Genomic DNA, 25,396 nt, shown 5'->3' on the forward strand with positions numbered 1-25,396 from the left:
ACCTCGTTAGTCCTTAGCTAGCACAAGTTTCTCAACTTCTGAGAGTTGTCGTTCGTATAGGAATGACAGCTGATTAACGGAAAAAACAGATTTTAAACAGATGTTCCTGAGAGGAAATGCCGATCTTAATTCAAATCTCAGAAATAAAAAGTTTTTTCAATACTTATGAAAAATGAACACTTGGCATTGTGAAATAGAAACAGTACAAAAGAGTAAAGAAATGGTTACTAAAAAATAACTATCAGCTTTAGACGCTTGTTTCAGAAATTGATGCTTTTTTATTGCTTTTTGAAATTATGTCCATCGAATTCTTGAGTCGATTTTGAAAAAATATTTGTTTCTACATTTTGAAGCCGTGACATTTCCAAAAGAAATACACTACACTTATAATAGAAGTGAGTGTCATTAAACAGAATACAAATTGTGACAAAATTTCACTTTTTTATAGTGACAACTGCACAACAGTGAATCTACTTGCCTGAAAACAACGACTTAACTGACTCATCTTAATAAATTCGTTTTGAAAGAAAACTAATTGGATGAACATCATTCCATAACAATGAACATATGCACGAGAAGGCTATGGTGTGAGTGAGAAAAAGGTATTTTTATATATGGCCTAAATCAAACTCATTTGCGATAAGTTTACATCATTGTTAGTGAACATTGAATAATTATTTTTATTATCTCAATAGCATGACCTTAGAATGTTCCGAACGCCGACCTAACTTAACAAGGTGAAATACTGGATCCATTTCTATTTTACTTCCATGGATTTTATTTATGAGCAACTAATTCTACTACTCATTCAATCGACTATTATGTAAAAGTGGTTCGGCCAAGCGATTGATTTTCACTGCGAGCTCACACAATTTTCCACTTCTGAGGGTTATCGTTCGTAAGGTGACAGCTGGTTACCTGAAGAACAGATTTGATATGATAAATCATGAATTACTAGACCTTAAGTTACGTGATATAAGGGTTCACGGTTGTGTCATTTATCTCTGGTTCATAAACTAAATTTTAACCTTATTTCTCATAATTTGACAATTTTCTTCAAGTAATAATGTTAAAAGTTTGATTTATAAACCAGCCATAAAACGAAAACTCATAAGGTTTTATTATTAAGGCATTGTATTGTATGTCTGAAAGTATTAAATTGAGGTACCTTTGGTGCCATCTGTATTTCAGTAGTTGAAACAAATTTAGTGGATGTTCCAGTGAAATATAGATATTTTCTTCTGATTTTAGTTTCCACAACCAAACAACAGATATCACGAAAGTCAGCACCCGGTTTTGTTTGTTTTTACCCCTTGATTTTCAAGTACTCCTTCCTTTGACCCTTGATGCCCTAAGCAAACGTCTATAACCTTTTCGATATGTCAAAACCGGGATCAGCTGTGAATTTCTATATGGAATATGATATTTATGTTATGGCAATAAAATTATTAGCCTAGAAAAAGATAAACTCAAAATGTCTATTATTTGTGAAGAGGTCTTTGATGAAATCAGTATTCCATCTGAGGAAGGTTTGTATATTTTTTAAAAGGACATCATCAGTTTGGTGCATGTTAAAAAATCCTCATTTTGATGCATGTTAAAAAGATCCTTATTTTGAATTTGAAATACATAAATTTTTGTAAATTCAATGGATATAAAGTCCTCATTTATTTTGTAGAAATAAGGGACTATGCCACCAAAATTGGGATAGATCCCGATTCAGAGCCTCAGTTACTACCTTTAGCAGCAGAAGGATTGATGAAAGCTTTGCCACCTGGATGGAAACCTTGGTAATGTTTAATTTTTTTACTACTCTCAAAAATAATTGGTTGGTGTGAGATGTTGCTCTGAAAATAATGTCTTTCATGAGTAATGAGAACAGTTAGGGCAGACTCAAACCATCTTGATAAAAATCTAGGAGTTCCCCAAGGCACAGTAATTGGGCCAATTTTGTTTTTTTTTTATGTAAATTAAATTGATACTTTAGCCAGAGATGCACATTTTGTTATTTACGTGAATGATACACACATACTTCAAACAAAGCTGATGTTATTGCTGAGAAGAGAGAACATTATTGAGTAACATAACTTCATGATGCAGTGCAAAGTCACTTTCATTTGATACAGAAAATGTCCAGTAAAATAATTCCAACCTGTTAGTGTTAGCAACAAAACATCAAGTTCCACTGATTGAATAACATTTTTGGGTATAACTATTGATAAGGACAATAATCGGTTTGCAAAGTCAAACACTCTTTATCCATGATAATAATTATACAATTTTAACACTTCAAATTTCATCCAAGATGAGTTTCACTACAAGCACTGGCACATCAAACTATTCTACAATGCTTTCATATAAGTAATTCTGATAAAATAAGCAATTTAAAAATATGTTAATTCTTGGTCGTTTGAAAGGAAATTTGATGTCTTAGTATATTGATTTTCTGATATTTCATCAGGTTTAATTTTTGTCCTTTGTTTTCTGTATGTAAAATGTCATAGTCCATGTTGAAATTGCGTTTATTCTCTAAAAGGTTGCAAGCATAGGTAGAATTTGTTTTCATCAGTTCAATTTTTTTTTGTTTTGAGATTCTTGTTTTGAAGTTCTTCCTATACAAACTCCTAGACACGATCCACATGTTAGTTTGTAGACCCCATATTTGTTATCTTTGTCCATGTTTGACTTGTTCTTTATATGTGTACCCAAAAAGTTTCCAGTTTTGTATGACATGTTGATGTTCTCTTCTATTACTAGTCTTTTTATTTTATCTGACAATGGTTCTGTATAATTGAATGTTTTGTAGGTGCTAGTATTATTTTAATTGTGAGGGTTTACTGGGTGATGGCCTGTTTGAAAAGTTTTTTGTCAACGATGTAATGAAGGGATTGAAGTTGTTTTATGCAATTTGTTTCATCATATTTTATTTTTTATTAAAATTCTCTGTGGACTTCGGGATACTGATGGGTCTGTGAATCATACTATGGTAAGCTGCTAATTTATGTTGATGAGGGTGATTAGAATGTTTATTGATAGTTATGTCTGTATGGGTTGGTTTGTGGTGAAATGCGAAAGCATGATTGTTGTAAACTTTTGTAATTGCAAAGTTAAAAAAGTTTATTGCATTTAGTCAGTAAATGATTGCTGAGACTTCGAGATATAACTTTTGTCCTCGCAGTAAACACACATACCACTGATGATGGCGGCCGCAGTAGCAGACGAAAAGTTTGTTACTTCAGGTTCCATGCTATCTCGAAAATGGTGAGACCTATAAGGTTGGTTAAAATGGACAGATCTTTGCTATTCTGGGGAACTAGAATAATCACTTCTCAGATGGAGAATATCAGTGGTTGTATTTGAAATATTCGCCAAAAACTAGAATTGTCGAATTTCGTTTTTTGACTCTACCGCCTTCATTTTGAATGATATAAAAAGCGCAGAGGAACTTTCACTACTGTTTCATTTTTTGTTATAATTTGATATAAACTAATTTGCAATGCGACGTTTTGTTCATTAGATTTCATCGCTAACTTTCGTTTTTTAAAAGGGACCTCTAGTTTTTTTCATAGATTTTTGTAACCACTATAATAACAAACACGCTGCTATCAAATTTTCATTAGTCTTATCTAACAATTTATATTATACATTGGTATATAGCACTATTAGCTGCAACATTATTGTATGGAGAAGGTCCACAGAAACATCTAGAGTCTTTATAATCCAGAAAAGTTCATCACTATGATACCTGATCTTGACCATAGGGAATCATGCAAAAAAAGTATTTGCCAACAATTTTGACACTCACATCTATATAAACTATTGATATATACCTTCATTAACAAAAGAAAACTGAATAAGTACCACAAATATTATACCAGAAAACAATTACTTCCATCTCCAATACACTCTCACAGCAAAAAATATTGCCTTCATATGCTGGGGAATACCTATTCAACCTGTTACCTGAAAATATTAAATCAGAAACCGACCGGTCTGTCGGTTTGACGTGGGTGCTTTGTTCACTCACTGAATTGATGCCCGTGGTTCAAGCCGCAAGCTGAACGATAAATTTTAACTTGCTATCGTCCAACCTGTGCTAGGATTCACAAGTTATCAGGTAAGACCTCGTTAGTCCTTAGCTCGCATCAGTTTCGAATCCTGAGGATTGTCGTTCATAGGGGTGTTACGGCTAGTTAACGGAAAAAACATTTTAACATATTTTTTTAAACAGATGTTCAAAAATTAATTGATTCGAGGAGCATTTTATTCCTTAGATGACATCAATGACCCTGGCTAATCTTACTGTTATGTAATTAGGTTTTAATATGTTCAATTCCATGTATTTTCTTATAAATGAAAACTGATGGTATTGTTAACATTCCCACCTTGTTTGACATGTTGTTGTAAACACCCCAGTATTCTAAGGACCCAAAATGCTGTACTCTTCCTAAGTTAGAAGAACTTTGCAATTAAAGCAATGTTGATTTCAAATGATGGCCTCCAATTTTTCATCTCCGTTTATAAGAAATGTTGAGAATTCAAACATACTTTCTCTGAGAATGAAACACATTTTAAGATCTAATACCTTCAATTTTATTATCTTGATTGTTACAAATATTTCCATTCGGAATACTTTCAACTTTGTTGCCATCATTGTCAACACATTCCTCGTCACTTAAGCTATCTTCGTCATAGGAATGCTTTGATAACTTATCTTTTATCCATTGCAGCATTTCCTCTCCTTCTATTTCTTTGTTAATAATAGTGGGAAATATATATTTATCTCTGAATTCATTTACTTCATTTTCAACGTCTTCCCAGGTCAGTTTTTCATGTGTTCCATCTTCTCCATACCGAAAGTTATACCTAAAAAATTTGATAATTTATATTCGAGACACCCTGCTCAATACAAAATAATTAATAGTTTTCCTGTAGCAATAGCCAAGTTAAATTTGGGTTCTCACATCAGTTATGCACTTTTATTTACAATCAAACAAAACTGGTTGGGTAAGTGGTAGAGCTGACATCCATCTATCCAATTCTGTCATCTCAGTTTAGACCTCTCAATTTTTGTTTTATCTGAATAAACAGGAGACACATTTGAGTGGCTGAATTGTATTTCTGGTCTATACTAAGATATGCCAACTCAACCACTATCTCTCAAAAATATACACAAACTCTCAGAATTAGATCAGTTTAGTTAAAGAAGTTTCAACTCGTAAACCTAAAATTATATCAACTAGATAGATATAGTAATACACAACATTACCTATCATAATGGACATATTCAAGCATAAGTCCCAACCCAGGGGCTCTGGGTATACAAATTTTTTCTGGTTTGAAAGAATTGTGGATCACCTCTTCGGTTGCGAAGCCTCTAACTATAGCTATGATACAACCAACCATTTTCCTGATTTGGTGCAACATAAAACTCTGTCCGTGCACTTTCAAAATTGCAAACTCCACACCCTCTTTCTGAAAAGGTTTCTCGCATACAAATGACTTTATATACCTGTTAGCACTGGGATCATTTGGTTTCTTTTTAGAAGTGTAATTGTGGAAGTTTTTTGTTCCTACGAAAATTTTCAACAGGTCGTTTATTCTGTTGTAAGTTTCATCATTCAATCGATAGTCTTTCTGAGATACTTCCTGATCGTGTGGTGCAAATGCAACTGTGGGAGTCACATAAATATATGTTCGACCATCACATTGGGATTTACTGTTGAAGCCTTTCGTTACTCTTCTGTAGGCAAATACTCTTATGACTTCTGGAAGTTCTGCATTGATTTTTGCCAAGTCAATGTTTTCGCCTAATTTTAGAGATACTATTTGTCGAGCTGCTGATACTCCTAATAAATAAACATAAAAACATAATTTAGTAATTATTCATGTTTCTGACTCACACTATTTTTTGAAATATTTCAAATGGAATATCGATTTACTTTCGAAGATACTGCTGAACAAAAATTTAAAATATTAATAATCGACTATTTGCTGATATATCACCACGTCTCTAGAGTTTTTGTTATCATCAATTGTCTAAATGACGAAGGTTAAAGTCATGAAATGAAATCTATGTTGCCAAATTTGGAAAATTTTATAAATTTTATTTGAGACGCATTTCGCTACACAGTAGCTTCGTTAGACTGGTACATCAAACTATTACATACCAGTGAGTAATTACAAAACTCAATTAGATAAATGATGAATTCTGATAAAACAAGTAGATTTTGAAAAAAAAAATTACAATACAAAATTACTTCTAGGATAACAGGTAAGTAATTAATAAATATGTTAATTAGTGACATTTCATAAAAATATGTTTGAATCTCAATAATTGGCAGGTTTAAATTCTCGTTTTCCTAGGAAGTAATTTTGTTTTGTGATTTTAATTTTAAAATCTTCTGTTTTGCCAGAATTAATCATTTATCTATTCAAGTTTTGACATAAAATGCCAAAATTTTATCTATTTCACCAGAATCAATCATTAATTTTTATCAAATAACAAACAGGTCAGTGAATCGGAAAATTTTATTTAGTTTCGTCTTAGAAGAACTTGTGAATATAACTTGTCAATTCAGCCTGTTTTAAATTGAATTAGCACACAACAAACCTAGCCATATAAATTTATCAATATAACATTCATTTTTAGTTTAATTTTGAAACACTGACAATTGAATGTAGTTTTTTGAGGCAATCAAAAGTTTTGTATGGAAAAAATAGAAGTGACAAGAGAATAAAGGTCCACATCATTTTTGAAAGGAAATATTTGGTTCTCCAATTTTTTTAAATTTTTCAAAAACTAGAATTTGTAGTTCTACTTTATACTGTGAACAATAACCAACAAACCTTTATCTGTCCGAGCAGCCCTTTGAAACTGCATATTTTGCACTTGATTGTAGCATTCTTCATTGATCAATTCAGTCTTTAGTAAAGCTTTGAATAAGTCTTCTTCGATCGTCTTAGTATAAGGATTTCTTTGCATCCCGTAGTAGTTGTCTCCCGAGTATCCCATAAGTAGACAAAACTTTCTACGTTTCACTTTGTCAGGCTTTGTGTCTTGAGTTACGTTTTGATTTTCTTCATTCTTCTGTTTCTTAGGACCGATATTCAGTCCCTCGCCCTTATCTGTTCTTCTGTCTTCCCATTGTCTTTTCTTTGACCGACCATCGTACTTTTGTTTTTTAATAGGTTTTGTGTCAGACATTTGGGAAGGAAAAAGAGATGATACTTTTATGAGGGGTGATTTGGGTATCGATTCTGCTAACGTAAAGATGCCCCTGACAATATTTTGTGACCTGAGAAGCATTACCTCCGATTGGGTGAAAATTATTCAATGTAGTTATTTTATCAAAATATGTGCATATTGAACATAATTCTATGTTCCGTTACGATTGCAACAACATATCACGTTCATTAGCTAGGTTAACTTTACATTTAAGTGTGTCATAAAAACGCAGTGTTGCCAACGCGATAAAGTTTTTTAGCGCGTCCAAAATCCTCAAAATCCGATTGCACAAAACATAAAGTAACAGAAGAGTTAGTTTAAGTAATCCATTTTTGATTGTGTGCACAAAAAAGTGCAAAGTGTGAAACTGAATCGTATTATTCCGACATATTTTTAGGTAAAACTGATCTGCTAAAGCAAAGTGGTAGGGCACAAAATGCGCAGATTGTGCGAAGACAATGAAAATGCTCATATTTTGCGCTTTATTGATAATATTGATCTAGTGTCAAATGCCAAATTAATTTGTTTTATTCAATGCATCCACTCATTTTTCGGAATGAAGGAAATTGATTGATTCAGCGGTGAATTCACTCTTTGGGCCATTTCTAACATTCAAGATTCTCATTAATAATGCACATTGAACAATGCTGAATGATCTCACGTGGTCGTTTAATAGGGTTAATTTTTCAATATTGAACTTTGCAGAATACAGACTACAGAAGGAAAATATATAATTTTTATAGGATAATAAATTTTAAACGTTCAGTACTGCAAACTAGCAGAGAAATGAAAAATTGTACTGAGAATCAGTAATCAGTCAACAAATGTACTCATGATCGTACGATATGTCTGGGTTTTCGATTTTATTCCATCGGTGGTGAGCGTGGCTTCCTTCCTATTGGCTGAATTCAATTATCTGATTCGTGGTTTTTCGGCTGCAAGGCCCGTTGTTCGAAGTTTTCCATGAAAAGGTTTAACACTACAGGAATAAACGGGCGGTACCATTCGTTTCTTCATATAAAACGTCATAGAAAAATATGTCGACACTAAATAACGAGCGAACAAGCTTGTTATGTCTAATAGGAATACTGTGCTAGTTAGCCGTATAGTCTCTTAGATCGGAACCATCGTGTATAAGGAGACCACGTCGAAGCTCACTAGTGTATCCCCTGATCCTAACCTCATTTCACTTATCTTTCGAATAAAATGACCTTGAATGACTTTGTTTTTCCTACAAGCGGCTGAAGTACAGTCAGCTCATAAGTTGATAAACCTATTGCATTCATCATAGGTCTAATAGAAGAGTCTCGGATTTTTGTAGGAGTATTTTGCATATAGTGGCTACCACATAAGAGGTAGATATATGCTACCGCGGACTTTTATTTAGAACTATTCAAGATAAACAATCTTACGGTACATTATCTGCATGTAACTCCAAAGGTATAAGCAAAGTACGCCAAAATAGCTCTCAGGGAGCAAGAATTTTTCCGACTTTAATACTTATCGTTATATTTTGACCAAAATTACACAATTGTGAATTGTAGCCTATATGTATAAGCTGTATTTATGTAAAGTTTCATCTAAATACGTTCAGTCGTTTAGGCGTTAAAGAGCCACAAAGTACACATAATGTACATACATCCATCCATAGAAACTTTCAAATTCATATTAGTATTCATTGTAAAATTTAATGTGATTATTATTATATATAGAATGTTTGATGAATACTGATATTCATGATTATAAGGAGTGTAAACTAATTTAATACTTCATCATTAATTAGAGGCTCTTCTAAGAGTAACAATATACTAACTATATATTTTTCTAGAAGACCAAATTTCAAAACATATGTTGATTTATATTTTTACAGCTATGATGATAAATCGAAGTCCTACTACTACTACAACAACTTGACAAAAAAAACCCAATGGGAACATCCGTTGGATGACATTTACAGAGGCTTAGTTAAAAAGGCTAGGACGGAAAGTCAATCTTTCAGTCTACAAGATAATAGAGAAGATATGACTTATGTAACTGATGACATTTTGAGTATGGATGAGCAGCCTATTCTGAACATTCCACCGAAGAAGTTGGACTCGCTTCCTCTAGGTAACAATACTTTTTGTTGCATGATGAGATTTTATATATCTCCAATGCATCTTAAAAACAGAACTTCGTTGTTATGTTCATACAAGTTAAGGAAGTTAACTGCACAAAAATGTATACAGGACTTTTCATGATGAGCGTTAATTAGCCGTTTCTGACAAACTATTCAACGGATCAACCTGAAAATTCCACAGTATGTATAAGTCAATATGACCTACACGCCTGAAATATTTTAGACGAAGCGGCGTTGTCGCTTCTCCTATAAAGTAGCGGCTTCTTTGATTTTTCAAATGGAACACCCCATATATAATATCATATTATGATTCATTATCACTTTGTCAACAAATTCATATACTATTTTCCTATACCTATCTATTACCGTTTAGAAGATATAAATTAATTTCGATATTTTTTTTACCAAACATGAACTTTTATTAATGCTGATAATCTTGAACTCTCTTGCACTAAAACGATCAAATTTGAAATGGAGTGGAGTGATACTATAAGGATCTTCACTCCGAGTCATATTTTCATTTACCTCATACAGGGTCTTCAAAAAGTGCAGATACTTTGATCTCATGAAAAAATGAGTGGAACTGAATTTTTTCAAATGGAACACCCTGTATATTTCAACATTTTTGAGCTCTACATCTAATTTTAGATTAACTTTATTCAGATAATACTATTTCTATTTTGAACCGTTTTCGAGATAAACTGTTTCAAACGGAAATTGACATGTTTTCCTTGTCCATCACTCATTTTTGTAAAACAGATTTCGTTTGATGTTTCTCAATTAGTCGCAGACAATACAATGAAAAGATAATTATTAAAATACTCCTCAAACATCGAATGAAACTTCTCTTCAAACAATAGTTTTATTAACGCTGAAACACGAACTGAAAATAATAAACCCATAAATTAATGAGTTAATTTAATCGTCAGTGTATTTCAGAATATGTTCAAACACATCTCCACCTCTACTGAAATAAACATGTAATCTCTTCAAAAGATTGTCATGTGTAGCGCTTCTGATCAAGTCTGGAGTCAAACTGTTGAAAGCAGTTGTGACTCTCGATTTCATATCTTCCATTGTTGTTATTGTAGTAGAGTAAACCATATTTTTAATGAAACCCCACTCGAAATAATCTAATCGATTGCCATCTGGTGTTCTAGGAGGCCAACGAAAAGGTCCATTATTACCAATCCATCTGTCTTCGAAGATTTCTGTTAAAGCTTCGCTGACTGAATGAGAATTATGGGGTGGAGCACCATCCATTTGGTACCATACACGTTCTCTTCCTGGTCTATTATTTAGAATCATTTGAATTCCATTCCTCAGTAAATCTTCATATTTTGATGCATTCAAATTATCATCATAAAACTCGATATAAAAAATTGACTCATTTTGTATGGCACAAAATACATTGAATTGCCATCTTTCTTGAAAACCCCTTTGGCGGACAAGATGGTGATTTTCTAGCGCCCAATAATGACTGTTGTGCCTATTGAAAACTCATTTTTTGTGAACTTGGCCTCATCTGTCCATATGATATTGTCAAGGAAATGTTCATCCTCTTGAGTCTTGACAAGTAACTATTCAAAGAATTCCACTCTACGAGGTAAATCAGTCTCTTTCAAATGCTGGACACAGCAGAACTTATAGGGATGCCATTTAGCATTTGGAAATGCATGAAAGTATCCCAAAACTGTTATACCATTGTCATCATCATCCTCTTTAGTCTTCTGAATGATTTTTGGACGGAAGGTTCCATTCAACCTACAGTTTTTTAGTAGTCGATTTATCACATTATTATTCGGCTTCGGAAGTTGTGGATATCTTTCATGAAATACTCGGCATGTTTTACTTGCAATTCTATTGCACTCACCATAAATTAGAAATCTTCATTACTGTAATCTAATCTTGACATTATTCTATTATAATTGGTAGCTATCACAATCAGTCAAAACCACCAACGAAAGTCTGACGTTAAGTAATTGGTTTATTTATTTTTCCAAAGCACACTATTAAAAAATATTAATGTGTACTGTTGTACGTTAGAGACCAATACCTCAATGTATACAAATTGTAACTTTTTCTAAGGTAGGTACATACCTATTTCGAATTGACTGATCTGAGACAGTTAAAAAACTGGATCAAAAAGAAATATTACTAAGTATAAAAAAAATGTTGAATATCCAAAATAAGTGATGAATTCAAAAAAACGAGCAAGAAAACCACGTCAGTTTCCGTTTGAAACAGTTTATCTCGAAAACGGTTCAAAATAGAAATAGTATTAACTGAACAAAGTTAATCTAAAATTGGATGTAGAGCTCAAAAATGTTGAAATATACAGGGTGTTCCATTTGAAAAAAATGAGTTCCACTCATTTTTTCATGAGATCAAAGTATCTGCATTTTTTGAAGACCCTGTATGAGGCAAATGAAAATATGACTCGGAGTGAAGATCCTCATAGTATCACTTCACTCCATTTCAAATTTGATCGTTTTAGTGCAAAAGAGTTCAAGATTATCAGCATTTATAAAAGTTCATGTTTTATATCTTCTAAACGGTAATAGATAGGTATAGGGAAATAGTAATTGAATTTGTCGACAAAGTGATAATGAATCATAATATGATATTATATATGGGGTGTTCCATTTGAAAAATTAAAGAAGCCGCTACTTTATAGTAGAAGCGACAACGCCGCTTCGTCTGAAATATTTCAGGCGTGTAGGTCATATTGATTTATGCATACTGTGAAATTTTCAGGTTGATCCGTTAAATAGTTTGTCAGAAACGGCTAATTAACGTTCATCATGAAAAGCCCTGTACCTATATAGAATGAAAATTGTATTGGTACAGTCTGACACATCGATTTAGTTTTGTGAACGCCCACAGCGGCGTTGAAGTGGATTAAAAGAGCGGGAATATTTGAAATATATATATCTTTATATTTTCAACTTAAAGTCCAAAAATTTCTGACAAAAAAGGTGAAATATATCATGACAGTTGAAAATTTATGATAATTCACGTGCTAGTATGGAGTTAGCACTGAAATCAATTTTAAAATCGCCTCAACAAGTAATCATTTTCTGTAAAAAAATCATCTGGAAGTTCTGAAAAGTTTGTTAAAAATATTTACTGTTTGAAGTTCGATATAATGCTATCACAATTATAATAGTCCCAGAGCTCCTTGCAACATTGTAATGTGTTACATTTAAGAAAATTCTTATGATAAATTGTTACACCTTCATGCCTACGTGGAGTTATTGAAGTTTATAAATTTCGCCTTCTTCTGCTTGCCAGTGTTTACTTAGAGGTACATTTCAGGAAAATAGCTGCACTATTAAAGACAATTGGGCGATTTTCCATTCCAAACACAGATCTACTTGTAAAATATGATGTATTTGGCCTTTTTCTCTGTTCACTTTTCACATGATTGAAGGTTCTGCTGTCGTGTCCAATTTTTCGTAATCCAATATTTCATCAACAATTAATTCAATGAAGTTTTCATCTTTGAAAACACCCTGTTTAATATATAATTGATAAATCTTATCTCACTAACTTTCCATTATTTTGGAACTGGCCATACCTGATCAAGTATTCAAAAAACACTTTAATATGATATTTCCACTTGACACTTTTTTCGCTATACAATAGCATCTTCAGGCGTGTTCTCTGAATACGTTATTTTTCTGTTGCTCTTCATTGTAATTTTATTCTAGGTGCAAGAAAAAAAGACATAAAACTCTCACCTCTGAAAATGAGTCCAAGTGCAAGTCCCAAGAGAGAACTGAAGCTATTCAAACAGAAATCTGAGGATTTTGCTGTGGGAACTAAAAAATTGTCGCTGGGTTTCAGCAGTTTAGATGAAGACGGATCTTTCGATAAACATCCAAGGAGTTTGGATAATAAAACCGAGCTCAAAGTCTCTGGAGGGGGTAGTATGTTTCTGAAGTCAAATACGATGAGGAAGTCTAGTGATGCAGTGCTCAGTCCACCAACAGGAAAATTGGAGGCGTTACAGGGTGAATTAAAAATATAATTATTTTCACTGACATAAAACACTGACTGAGCACACATGTTCATTGCCATGAAAAGTCAAAATCGCAGTTATGGTTACATTATTTTGGATAGCACCACAAGTCACGTGATTAAATTTATTTATCGAATCAATTGCTTGCCACAAGATGTTCTTTCACATGACGTTATTATAGACCACCACTTGCTTTGTGAAAGAACCCTGGAAATTTTCACTTATGTTGTTAGATTATTTTATTTTTCTATGAAGCATGCCAATTTACTGAGTGTGAAAAACAATTCCTATTATATATTTGAAAATAATTTACACATTGAGTGTGATATTTTCATACATATACATATTTTTGTTTCAAGAATCTTTAATAAAACCTTTTCTACTCACATCTATCGTTCATTATTCAGCTTTCAAATAATTTCTAAAAGTTTCATTGAATCATGAAAAACGTGACATCAACCAGAACACCAAGAAATCAAATCACTTAGCTTCATTTCTATCTGAAACCTATTTTGTACAATTATGCAATAAATACATACATTTTTATCATTTTTCCCAACAATTTTTTCTCAAGGTATATTTTTTTAAAGGAAAATCGATATATTCGATAACACATAAATAATGCATACAATAAACAATAATATAAAAATAAACAATAGAAAACCTCAATGTTTTCTGAACTTTTAACCTTCCACAATGTGAAAAATAAATAAATCTAGAAATCAATAGAAATTTTGCTCAAGTTTAACAAATGACAAACTAAAAAGTTCAGCCAAAAAGTTACTGCACAATATAAACCTTCGAAGAGTCTGAAATAGTTGGTAAATTGTTGTATTTGTAAATTTTGCAAACAAACCAAATTGATGGAAAAATGAAACTCTTTTATATGATTTGCTTGATACCAGTCAATAAAATAATTATGTTAGCACTGACTGACGCAAACAATTACATCATTTTTAATTTTATCGTCTTGGCATGGTCTGAGTACCTAATATGCTGAGATGTGGATATTTGAAAATAATATCCACACAAGTTTTCTATTTTCAAACTTTATGGAGAGTTTAAAAACATTCAGTTAGTTTTAGAATTTTGTGTCGACCTATATGAGTTGCATTAGTATCTCATTTCCATTTATGCCCCGAAACTGATGGGCATAGACGATTTCACTTTGTTAAAAAAACTAAAGCCTGACCTAGGCACATAATTGTTATCTCTGTCACATAGTTATTACATATTTTTTCAATTTGTTTTCTGGGTTTAAGTGGGCTTCTTAACCTGTGTTGAATTATTTTTTGTGAAAATTCTAGATTCTCAACAACCAAGAAGTATATTAAGAGAAAAGAATAGTATAGAACATTCCAAAAGTTTAGAATTCGACAAATTAACCACTTTTGATAAATCAGAAAAAGACGATGACGATAAAAAAAGTGTGAGATTCAACTTGGACAACAACACTGATATTGGTATCACATTTTCTGATAAGAGCTCAAGTGAGGAAGAGATCATAAATAGCGACAAAAATAAACCGGAGGAAATAATCAATGTGAAAGTTACTCCTAGTAAAAGCAGGTTTACTGTAAATCCTGTCTTAGAACCTGTAAAAGTGAACAATTCTTTGAAAGTTGTCAAACCTAACCCGAAAGATTTCATCAAACCGAAACTGACCCTAAACAAAAGTTCAGATTCGGATGAAGACACCAGAAGCATTGAAAAACAAGGAATCGTCAATCCAGAAGCATTTTTCGATACAGACAACTCTGATTCCAGCCCAAGTGAAAAATTAACTGAGAAATCAAGAAAACTCCAGGAAAAAGTTGAAAAGAAACTAGAGAAGCTGAAGTTGGATATTTGGGAGGAAAAAAATGAAGAAATGAGCAAATATAAATTAGACCTAGAGAATTCTCACAAACAAGAACTGAAAAGGATATTAATGGAAGAGCAATCTAACCAAGAAGAAATTAAAAAAGCTGAGATAGAGAAATTGAAAGAAGAAATAAACAAAAACCATGAGCAATTAATGAAGGAAGAGAGGAATAAGATGGAAGAGCGTTTGTCAGTTCTGAAAAATGATTTGGAGACCGAGTTCAAGGAAGAGGAAGAAAGAATGAAAATAAGTATTGAGGCGAAAAAAGAGGAGCTAGAGAAATACTATGAGGAAAAACTTGTCGAAACGGAAAAGGAGTTAGCTGAACGGGTAGAGAAGAATAGAGACGAGCTGATTTTCAATCACAATGCCGATATTGAACAGCTGAAACAAAATCATTCGATAATCATTGAAGAACTCAAGAAGGAGTTTCAAGCAGAGGTAATTTTTTTTATTAGATTCATTTTAGTTTAACCATTCATGCCAAGTTGGGCATCTAGTCGGAAATATAAATTTGATTGATTCTTTTATTGAAAATTCTGTAGTAAAGACAATAACATGACTTCAAAGTGATATTTCATTATAGAAGGTAATTGAATTCGATAAATTTAAACCAAATTCAACCGAGTTTCCGTGGTGTGAAAATGATTTTTGATAGTTTCAAAATTAATTGTGTCACAGTCCTACATTAAAAATGCAAGGCATCCGGTTTCCTTGGTTATTTTTATTTATGATATATATATATATATATATATATATATATATATATATATATATATATATATATATATATATATATATATATATATATATATATATATATATATATATCATTTTCAATTACTATTGTTACAATTGCTCAGACACAACATAAAAGTAACGGCTTATTATAAATCTGATTTCTCAGACCTACCTCTGACACACAGTAACGCATCCTTAGAATTCCACTTAAAACATTGTAGAATGTTGACATATATTAAAAGGTAATAAGTATAATATAATTATAATTTTTTAAATCTATTATACATCAATTTTTGATTGTGTAATAACCAAAAATGTATGGCTTTGTACTGTTAAATATGATACCTCAGACAGACTTGTTAGAGTGCTCTTATATGTAAAAAATTATTTTTTCTATAACCTGTTTAATCATGAATTGCATTTTGTAATGATTCACAATTTCTTCATTATAAAGTGAAGTACAATAATTTAATTTGTTGCGATGGAATGTATACAATTAAATTCGATACAAGAGTTACTGAGAAATAAACATTATGAAATTTGCAAATATTATAAACAAGACACATTCGTTCTTCATTGGTTCCCTATTTATAATTTTCTTTTTTATATATTCTGTACTTGTTTTTGATTTCATGTACATTTAGGAACAAATATTGAGAAAGGAGCATCAAACAAAAATGACTGAACTGAAGGTCAAGTTCAAAAACGAACAGGACCAAGAGAAAGGCAAAAGTGTTTGCGATGAAAGGACATACGAAAAATTGAGGTGTGAAAAGAGATTACTGGAAGACAAATATAGATGTTTGAAGGAAAAATATCTCAAGTTGAAAACTGAAGTCAAGATGTTAAATGAAAAGAAGAATAGAAGAAAAGAACAAAGTACTGCTACAACGAATACTACTGGCTCAGAAACAGAACAGAGTAACTCAAATAATAAAGATAGGTAAGTGATTTTTTCTTTATCATTTTGTCTTCTTCAAAATAGTCCCCCTCAGATATCATACACTAATGCCAGCGTTTTTTCCAATCCTCGTTACAAAACACCGTCCTTTCATGGGTTTCTTCAATCTTGGGAACAGGAAAAAGTCGCACGGGGCTGGTGAATAAGGTGACTGAGGCACAATTATATTATTGTTTTTGGCCAAAAAATTACGAACAAGCAATGAGAAGTGATCAGAGGTGCATTTTCGTGATACAAAATCCATTAATTGTTTTCCAGAGTACTGGACGTTTTCTTCGTATTGCTTCTCGCGGGCGGCGCATAGAGTCAAGATAATACACGTACTTCATATTGACTGTACGGCAAGAATTTCTGATGCACTATGGTGATCGTAAAAAACAGTGAGCAAAACCTTGACATTTGGTCGAACATGGCGTGCTTTTTTGGTTTTGGCTGTCCTGGGCTTTTCTATAGCGACTATAGGACTTTGGTTTCGATGTCATAACCACATACGCATTGATTTGTTGTCACTTATGACCGACCCTTTCAAGCAAATCTGGATCGCTGTTGACGTCATTCAACAATTTCTGAGCGATGCTCATTTGACGGTATTTTTGGTTAAAATTCAGCAATTTTGGAACGAACTTCGCTGCCGCACGCTTGATGCCCAAAATTTACAAAAAAATTGCATGACAGGGGCCAACCAATATGCCGACATCCTCAGCAATATTTCTCTTACAGTGATTCAACGATTCTCCATAACAATTTCTTTCATTCGAATTGAATGGGTTATATTTTTAGGAGTCATTAATTTTTGGAAAAGAAAGTTTTTGGCTTTCTACTACTCCATCTTGATACAAAAAAAAAGGATGAGGGAATCTTCCAAAGAAAGGAAGGAAGTAATCAATTTGAAAATGAGTAACTCTATACATGGATGTGTAGATCATGCAAAGAAGTAACTTTCAGACACAAACTGAAAGAAAGTCCTCCTGAAACGGCTACTTTCATATAAACATTGAATTACACGAAAGAAAAAAATTCTTTCGAAACAAATACTTCTATATGAACACTGAATTATACAGACGATACTTTCCACTACTCAGTTTGTATTTCAAACATTCGTTGTGGAATAAAAATCAGATATCATTCACATGAGTTCTGCTTTAAATGAATGGTAACAAATTGCACTTACATGGAACACTGTCTTCCTCACTGGTATACATCGATGTTTCGCCTTAAGACACTTGCCCTAAGGCTCTCCAGTACCAAATTGAATAACATTATAGAAAATACACACCTTCATTCATGAATTGCGATTTTTAATGTCACGGAATAAGCTTGATCTGCTTATGTCATCGATGACATCGTAATGACATTAATTCACCTATTTGATGTTATCCAATTTGGTACTGAAGAGCCTTAGGGCAAGTGTCTTAAGGCGAAACATCGATGTATACCAGTGAGGATGACAGTGTTCCATGTAAGTGCAATTTGTTACCATTCATTTAAAGTAGAACTCATGTGAATGATATCTGATTTTTATTCCACAACGAATGTTTGAAATACAAATTGAGTAGAGAAAAGTATCTTCGGTATAATTCAGTGTTCATATAGAAGTATTTGTTTCGAAAGAATTTTTTTTCTTTCGTGTAATTCAATGTTTATATGAAAGAAGCTGTTTCAGGAGGACTTTCTGAAAGTTACCTCTTGGCATGATCTACACATCCATGTATAAAGTTACTTATTTTCAAATTGATTACTTCCTTCCTTTCTTTGGAAGATTCCCTCTTCCTTTTTTTTGTATCAAGATGGAGTAGTAGAAAGCCAAAAACTTTCTTTCCCAAAAATTTTCTTCACTTTTTCAACATTTACATGGGTCGTTGATATACCACTTGTAAACATTTTTCTGACTAGGAGTACTATCATCTTATATCACAGTCAACATTTCAAGTGTTTTTGAGAAATTAGTTCCATTTTTTACACAAAATTTGATGCAAATTCTGTTGTACATTTTTTTGGATAGTAGAAAATTACCGGACACACAAAACAATTCTAATTTTTATGCTTCTCATCAAATGACTAAACAAGTTGAACACCTGAAACTGTAAACATACCCTTCAAATCGCCCTGCAGAGCAGAGGGTATTATCTCTGCCCGATGAGATGTCACCTGTGGAGGCGAGAGTTTTCCTAAATGATGGCCCCATCCTTAGTTGTGAGATCTGTACCGAAAGGATGTAGTAACTTGTGCAGTATTAACTTACGATAATTTGACATTTCATTGAAATATTCGTATTCAACAGAATGTTGAAGTAGCCTTCACCTTCGTAGCATTGCTACTAGACAATGAATAAAAAATACGCCGCAAGATGTTTAATATTTTTTTGCCTAAAAACGGCGACCAATACGAAAGAGAGATTGTTTGTCACAAATTGAACAAAAAGTTATTTTTAGTGGTGTACCATTATTTTTTTTGAAAACATTGAGATCATTACCCGTATGGGAGCCAATGGTGAACAAAAAATTCATAACAATTGCATGTCAACGAATGCACAGCAAATACTTCTCAACATCCACCTGACTGAGTCTGGAGAGAGGTCATGGCTGGTTGGTGCAGGTAATACCCTGCAGAAATGGGAGGGTACATCACAGGACTGGATTATTCTTCATGAGAAAATCTAGATCCTGGAAGCAAACCACATACTCTGTGCCTACTCTGCCGAATATCAGATCAAGTTTACAGCATTTAGCAGAGTCCTACTTCTGCCAGCTGGTCTGAAAAATTACTCTCCATCGAGATGCTCGATTTATTTGATCAAGTTTAAATGGGTGAAAGCCACAATAAATCCTCGCGGGTGACAGTAAGGTTCGATTAGTCACACTCACTTCTAGCCAAATAAGGCTAGAAACAACATGTACCGGAAGGGTACTGTTGATCTTAGTTCTAGCCTTGAAGAAAAGAAAACTAAACGAGAGAAAAAACAATGAAAAAAAGAAGAGAAAAAAAAGAGAAAGGAGAGAGAGGGAAGAGAGAGAGAGAAAACATGTCAAATTTATTACTGAAAATTTTTCAGAAGTATAAAATTTATGAAATCAATGGCTTTATGATTGAGCAGCGATGATATATTTTTTGTAACAGCACTTAAATGAAGAAACACTAACTTTATATTTTTGTGGAATATTATTGTACAAACTATATATATTATAACTGAAGGATCGTCGATATAAAGTGGTTCGATGGGGCGGCGGAGAAAGTAACCCTTTAAACCTCAAATTTAGAGTGTGTACATCGCTACGAAATCTTATTTTGTTATACAAAAATGATGGACATTTGTTAATCAACATTTTATGAAAGAGGGTAGCCGAGTGTAAAACACGTGTATTTTCCATAGTCAACCAATTGGTTTCCTTAAGTTTATATGAAATTCTGTCATATTTTCTAATACCATATATATACCTAAGACATGATTTTTGAACTCTCTCAATTCTTAAAATATCTTTTTTATCCAGGCATGAACCATACACTACATCACAATATGCAAAATGACTCAACACAAGAGGATTTGTTAATTTTATTTTCAAACTTATTAATAATTAATGACGATGAGGATAAAGCATTTTCAAACTCATGTTACTTCTTTGAACACATTTTCTGACATGTTTTGTAAACCTTAAATTCACGTCCATTTCGATACCTACATTTTTTGCCACGTTCGTGGGGCATATTACTGTATCACCAATAACAATATTAATATGTCTCTCCACCAAGCTACGATTAGTACCAAAAACAAGCAGATTAGTTTTGTTTGAATTAATTTTGAGGTTATTAGCTTCAGATGCTGAAATAAGACGAGCTAAATCTTCATTCAATTTTTGATTAGCAGTAGCAACGTCATTAGGGTTAAATAATAGATATAGTTGAGTATCATCCGCTTATATATGTGAATTACAATGTCTTAAAACAGAAACTAGATCACAAGTGTATATGCAAAATAATAAGGGTCCAAGTATAGATCCCTGAGGCACTCCAAATTTAATAAATTCACTGCTTGATTTTCCCTTCGAAGTTTCTACAAACTGTGAACGATCTTTAACATAGCTTTTAATTAAATTCATAGCAGGTTCAGAGAACCCGATGAAGTTCAAAATTGCAAATAAAATTGGATAACTAATAGTATCAAAAGCTTTGGAGAAGTCTATAAGTATCAAAGCAGTCGTATTACCTTTGTCTGCAGCTTCGAAAATATCATCAGTTATTTTCAAGAGAGCAGTTGTACAGCTGTGTTCTTTACGAAATCCTGACTGGTTGACTGGTGAAATATTAAAGGAATTTAAAAAGCATTTGATTTGAAAACTCATTAATTTTTCCAATACTTTTGAACAAGTAGGTAGCAGACTAATGGGGCGCAGATCGTTAAGAGTATTTGGATTAGATATTTTAGGAAGAGACAGTATTTTAGAAATCTTCCACATTTCAGGAAATATATTATTTTATTCATTGCATACTGCTTTTGACAACAATATTTCTCAATGGAAGCTAATTTAAATTTTGTGAGTGGACCGACCCGTTAGTTGGTGAAAATTAATAACACTATCTTAGTAATCAAGGGTTAGTTGTGTAGAACAATAAGTTTACTTCATCTTCTGAAAACGCCAACTTGGTTGGTGAAAAACTGTTCGAGAAGAGTATTGCAGTTCTGGTGTTTGGAAAAATTGCTTGCTTTGGATTTCTGCTACTTCTTCAATTTGGTATTTTCAATATTTTCTTCCAGACAATTCTTTGATAAACCACCAACTCCAAAGCAGAATCGATCTAGTCATGATGGTACTCAAAAAAAAGTTGAAATGAAGAACGTTAAGCAAATTATCATTCAAGAATTAGACACTTCTATCAGTGACAATTGTTACCAAAGCGATGATAAAACCAATCAAAATGATAAGGATAGCTCTGAGAGTATGAATCCAGGCAGAAGCAGAAAAAAAATATTTTCGAGGTAATTGATTGTTTGTTTATTATAAATGTTTTCCACAATAATTGAAATTGAGCAGTTTTAAATAGATGTTATGAAAGTATAAAAGAAGTTGGATTTTTTCGAAAAATCCACATTTTTAGGCTAAAGAGCTCTTCAACATCGAGGATAAACAACAATTCCAAAACTCGAAAACCTCAAAGACCTTGTTCCCCAGTAGAGAATCTGAGAAGACAACTACAGAAATTGGAAGATTTGGAGGATCAATTTCCAGAAAATCCCCAATCAGACACTTACCATCTTCGGTATCCTTTTTCAGACGGACAGAAATTTGAAGGGAGTTCTGAATTGGAATTTTTTCGTCATCGAATCCATCTCGAAAGGGACTCCATAAAGAGAGCCAAAGAGAGTTTGAGAAGTCAGAAAAGTTTGTTTCAACAAAGGCAAAAAGAACTGAAGCTCAAACATGGAACGATGGCAAGACATACTCTGCAACAACTATGTCAGGTTAGGTTTTTTCCAATACAACAAAATGAAAAATCGTTCTTATTTACTCTTTCCAGGAAGAAAAGGAACTCACAGATATGGAAGTCAACCTACACAGAACAAGAAGTCTACTTGGTGAAAAAGTAATACGTTTACGACATTTAGAACAGTCTCTCCAACGGGCCAATATGCAAAATGACCAAAAAAATGAAGACACTACTCTGAGCGATATTTCTTCTCATAGCGCCAGCTCCGGGATTAGTTCGACAGAGTTTGCCACAGCAGATAATTACGGAAAGATAGTACTGAACAGGGAGAAATTGCAGGAGTCGTCAGAAATCATTCAAAGTTTGGAAAACTTGAACTCGGAAATAAGGGAAATCTGGGATGTGTTACGCACACAGCAGCAGCAGACAAACATAGCTCAAGGTGAGTTTAATTTCGAATATGTAAACATGTTTGTGATATTTTATAAATACCGCTTTTTTTAAACTGTAACAGCCTGTATCTCAGAAACGAAGCAACTCTGATAATATGATCATGAGAACTTTTTTTCTCAAACCGACCTAACGAATCATCCTCTGAAGTTTTGTACTGTAGTTAGAAAACACCCTGTATAGTGCAGACGTAGAATTTCCCCCTTGAATAGTGAGGCATCACTCGTTGCTGAGAGGGTGCTACCAACTTTTTTCTCAAATGTCTTGTAGTACATCATTTGAAAGGTCCTTCACTTCTCTATCCAACATTCTTTGGAATAATTAGCAGTTAGATATTCGTTTCAAGAAACTCACCCCAGTTTATTCCCATAAATCTTCAGAATGTTCACCATTCTTTTCCTGACATCAATGAGGTATGTTTACAGATGTGTATTGTACAATTTAGGTGACACATTTCTCCTCAGAAACTTCCAGAGGTGTCACATCTGGTAATCCAGCATGCCACAAAAAAAATCTCGTTTACCTATCCACTGATTTGGATAATGTACAATCCCCAATGATTTTTCAACTGATATTATTTTTCAGCAAGATACTTCCTAATCATAACATGCTGGTTTGAAAGTGAAATGACTATTAGCCAAACCGCTGGATAGGCTTAGAAGGGCCCGCTAAATAACCTGACATTGGTACAACTGGTCCAGAGCTCATAGCTCATGCACATTTTGAATAATTATTGGAATGAACTGAAATTAGTTTCAAATACTTTTTTTATGAAAATATGATATTTATCGTTTGTTTACAAATTATTAAAAGAAATATGAAACTGAGGAGTTACTCAGAAGCAGCTTATCTTATTTTCAGAAAATTAACTATTATTGGATAGAGAACTGAAGTTACAATCAAATGAGATGTCTCTTTTCAAAAACTACACCTCACGATTTGATCTCCACAAACTTTATTTGAAAATTATATCACAACATGTTTCGCCGTCAAGTAATCACTCGACAAAGCTACTGTGCCAGCGAAACGTGTGATATATTTTTCAAATGAAGTTCGTGGAGATCAAATTGTGAGGTTTAGTTTTTGAAATCAATATGGATCTTCATCAAGTAACGGCCGAATCAATCAGAAAATGAGATGTCATAAGACCCCCTTCCCACTTGAAAAACTGTTGATAGGGCCCTTTGGGGCGAGTGAAACACTATTGCCTTTCTTGACAAAAAAATACTGAAAATGATCTTTTTACTTCAGTTCTGATATTGGTTTTTGGAGAATCTAAAATATACATTATACAACTGGTTTACTCCAGAGCTCATAGCTCATGCACATTTTAAATAATTATTGGAATGAACTGGAATTAGTTTTGAATACATTTTGTTCATGAAAATATGATATTTATCGATTGTTTATAGATTATTAAAAGAAATGTAAAACTGATAGTTACTCAGAAGCAGCTCATCTTGTTTTCAAAAAATTAACTATTATCGAATAGAGAACTGAAGTAGCAATCAAACGAGATGTCATAAAACCCTCTTCTTATTTGAAAAATGTTAATAGAGCTATTTGGGGCGAGTGAAACACTGTTGCCTTTCTTGGCAAAATTTGTTTTTACTTCAGTTTTGTTCTACCTTGATATTTTACCTACTTAAGTTGAGAGGGGCGGGACATCATTTGTCTTATTACTAGAGTTTTTTCCAACTCCAAACCGTTATTTTGACACCTCAACACGTGTTTTGATCACCGAGTGATCATCTTCGAAAGGTAGATCAAAGTGAGTTTGAGAAGATGATCAGTTGGTGATCGAAACACGTATAGAGGTGTTAAAATAACGGTTTGGTGTTGGGAAAAAACTCCAGTAATATTCGTTACTACACCAAAGGTTCCAAACAGTGCATCACAAGTAACGTTTGTTTTGTTGTGACACCTTCTGTTTCCCAAAAATTAACCTTTTCATTTTCAGTTATCCCCCCATTAGTCTATCCAGATTTGGGCTGGCCAGTTTTGGCCGGATCTACGAGTCTGCCCGCACCGCCTTCCATCCCAACTTTGGCGGATCGCTTGCACAATTATCGACAACACGTCGTGCTGGCCAATGCCCAGAGTACTGTGGTAACTCACGCAAATCAAGGGGCAACGACTACTTTGGTGGAGAGAACAAGGAATCTGAGGCACTGGCTACGACAAACTGGGATAGACGTGGGAGGGAACGAATCAGGCCCTCCTCAAACTACCCTTTGAGGAGGTTATGTTTTACGAGAGAAGATATATGTTTGTTGAGATATCGATAGTCTAAGCACATTATTCCATGTATGTTGAACATTTGGGTATTGTCGCTATCAATGTTATACATTTTTTTTTTATTTTGGCTTCCTGAAAGCAATGATAAATTTTGTGAAAGTACACACAAGTAATACCTTACTGATATTTGCCATAAAAATTTTATTTTTTCAACATTGGTATTAAATGATCTGAAATATTTATTTCAAAGTAGTCAAGGCTGATGAAAACTTGTTTTTTTTTGTTTTCTGTGAAGCCAGTTCTATTTAATTTTATTTATTTCCTGTAGTGAACACTTCTGTTTATGTTAA

General features: G+C 33.1%; 2 protein-coding genes across 5 annotated transcripts; one reads left to right on the top strand and one right to left on the bottom strand.

Annotated features, from left to right (window-relative positions):
• The first annotated feature begins 1,303 nt into the window (after positions 1-1,303).
• On the top strand, positions 1,304-25,171 carry Cep164 (centrosomal protein 164). Of its 4 annotated transcripts, XM_023160468.2 has the most exons (10): positions 1,304-1,529; positions 1,679-1,790; positions 9,099-9,337; positions 13,061-13,363; positions 14,679-15,676; positions 16,621-16,919; positions 21,688-21,909; positions 22,029-22,392; positions 22,449-22,800; positions 24,769-25,171. In XM_023160468.2, exons 1-10 carry the CDS (start codon positions 1,475-1,477, stop codon positions 25,044-25,046), a joined length of 3,222 nt encoding a protein of 1,073 aa, XP_023016236.2. In that variant the 5' UTR covers positions 1,304-1,474; the 3' UTR covers positions 25,047-25,171. The 4 variants fall into 4 exon arrangements, with proteins under 4 accessions (XP_023016236.2, XP_023016242.2, XP_074039479.1 ...); XM_023160474.2 differs by lacking the exons at positions 1,304-1,529; positions 1,679-1,790 and adding an exon at positions 8,446-8,583; XM_074183378.1 differs by lacking the exons at positions 1,304-1,529; positions 1,679-1,790 and adding an exon at positions 8,453-8,668.
• On the bottom strand, positions 4,570-7,461 carry Pus1 (Pseudouridine synthase 1). The gene is made up of 3 exons (XM_023160486.2): positions 6,850-7,461; positions 5,270-5,849; positions 4,570-4,866 (listed from the first exon to the last, which is right to left on the bottom strand). Exons 1-3 carry the CDS (start codon positions 7,307-7,309, stop codon positions 4,572-4,574), a joined length of 1,335 nt encoding a protein of 444 aa, XP_023016254.2. The 5' UTR covers positions 7,310-7,461; the 3' UTR covers positions 4,570-4,571.
• Positions 25,172-25,396: the final 225 nt, after the last annotated feature.

Source organism: Leptinotarsa decemlineata, unplaced genomic scaffold, assembly GCF_025532065.1.
Source record: "Leptinotarsa decemlineata unplaced genomic scaffold, Ldec_3_MD MMD2_tig00026336_RagTag_RagTag, whole genome shotgun sequence".
Taxonomy (NCBI): Eukaryota; Metazoa; Arthropoda; class Insecta; order Coleoptera; family Chrysomelidae; genus Leptinotarsa; species Leptinotarsa decemlineata.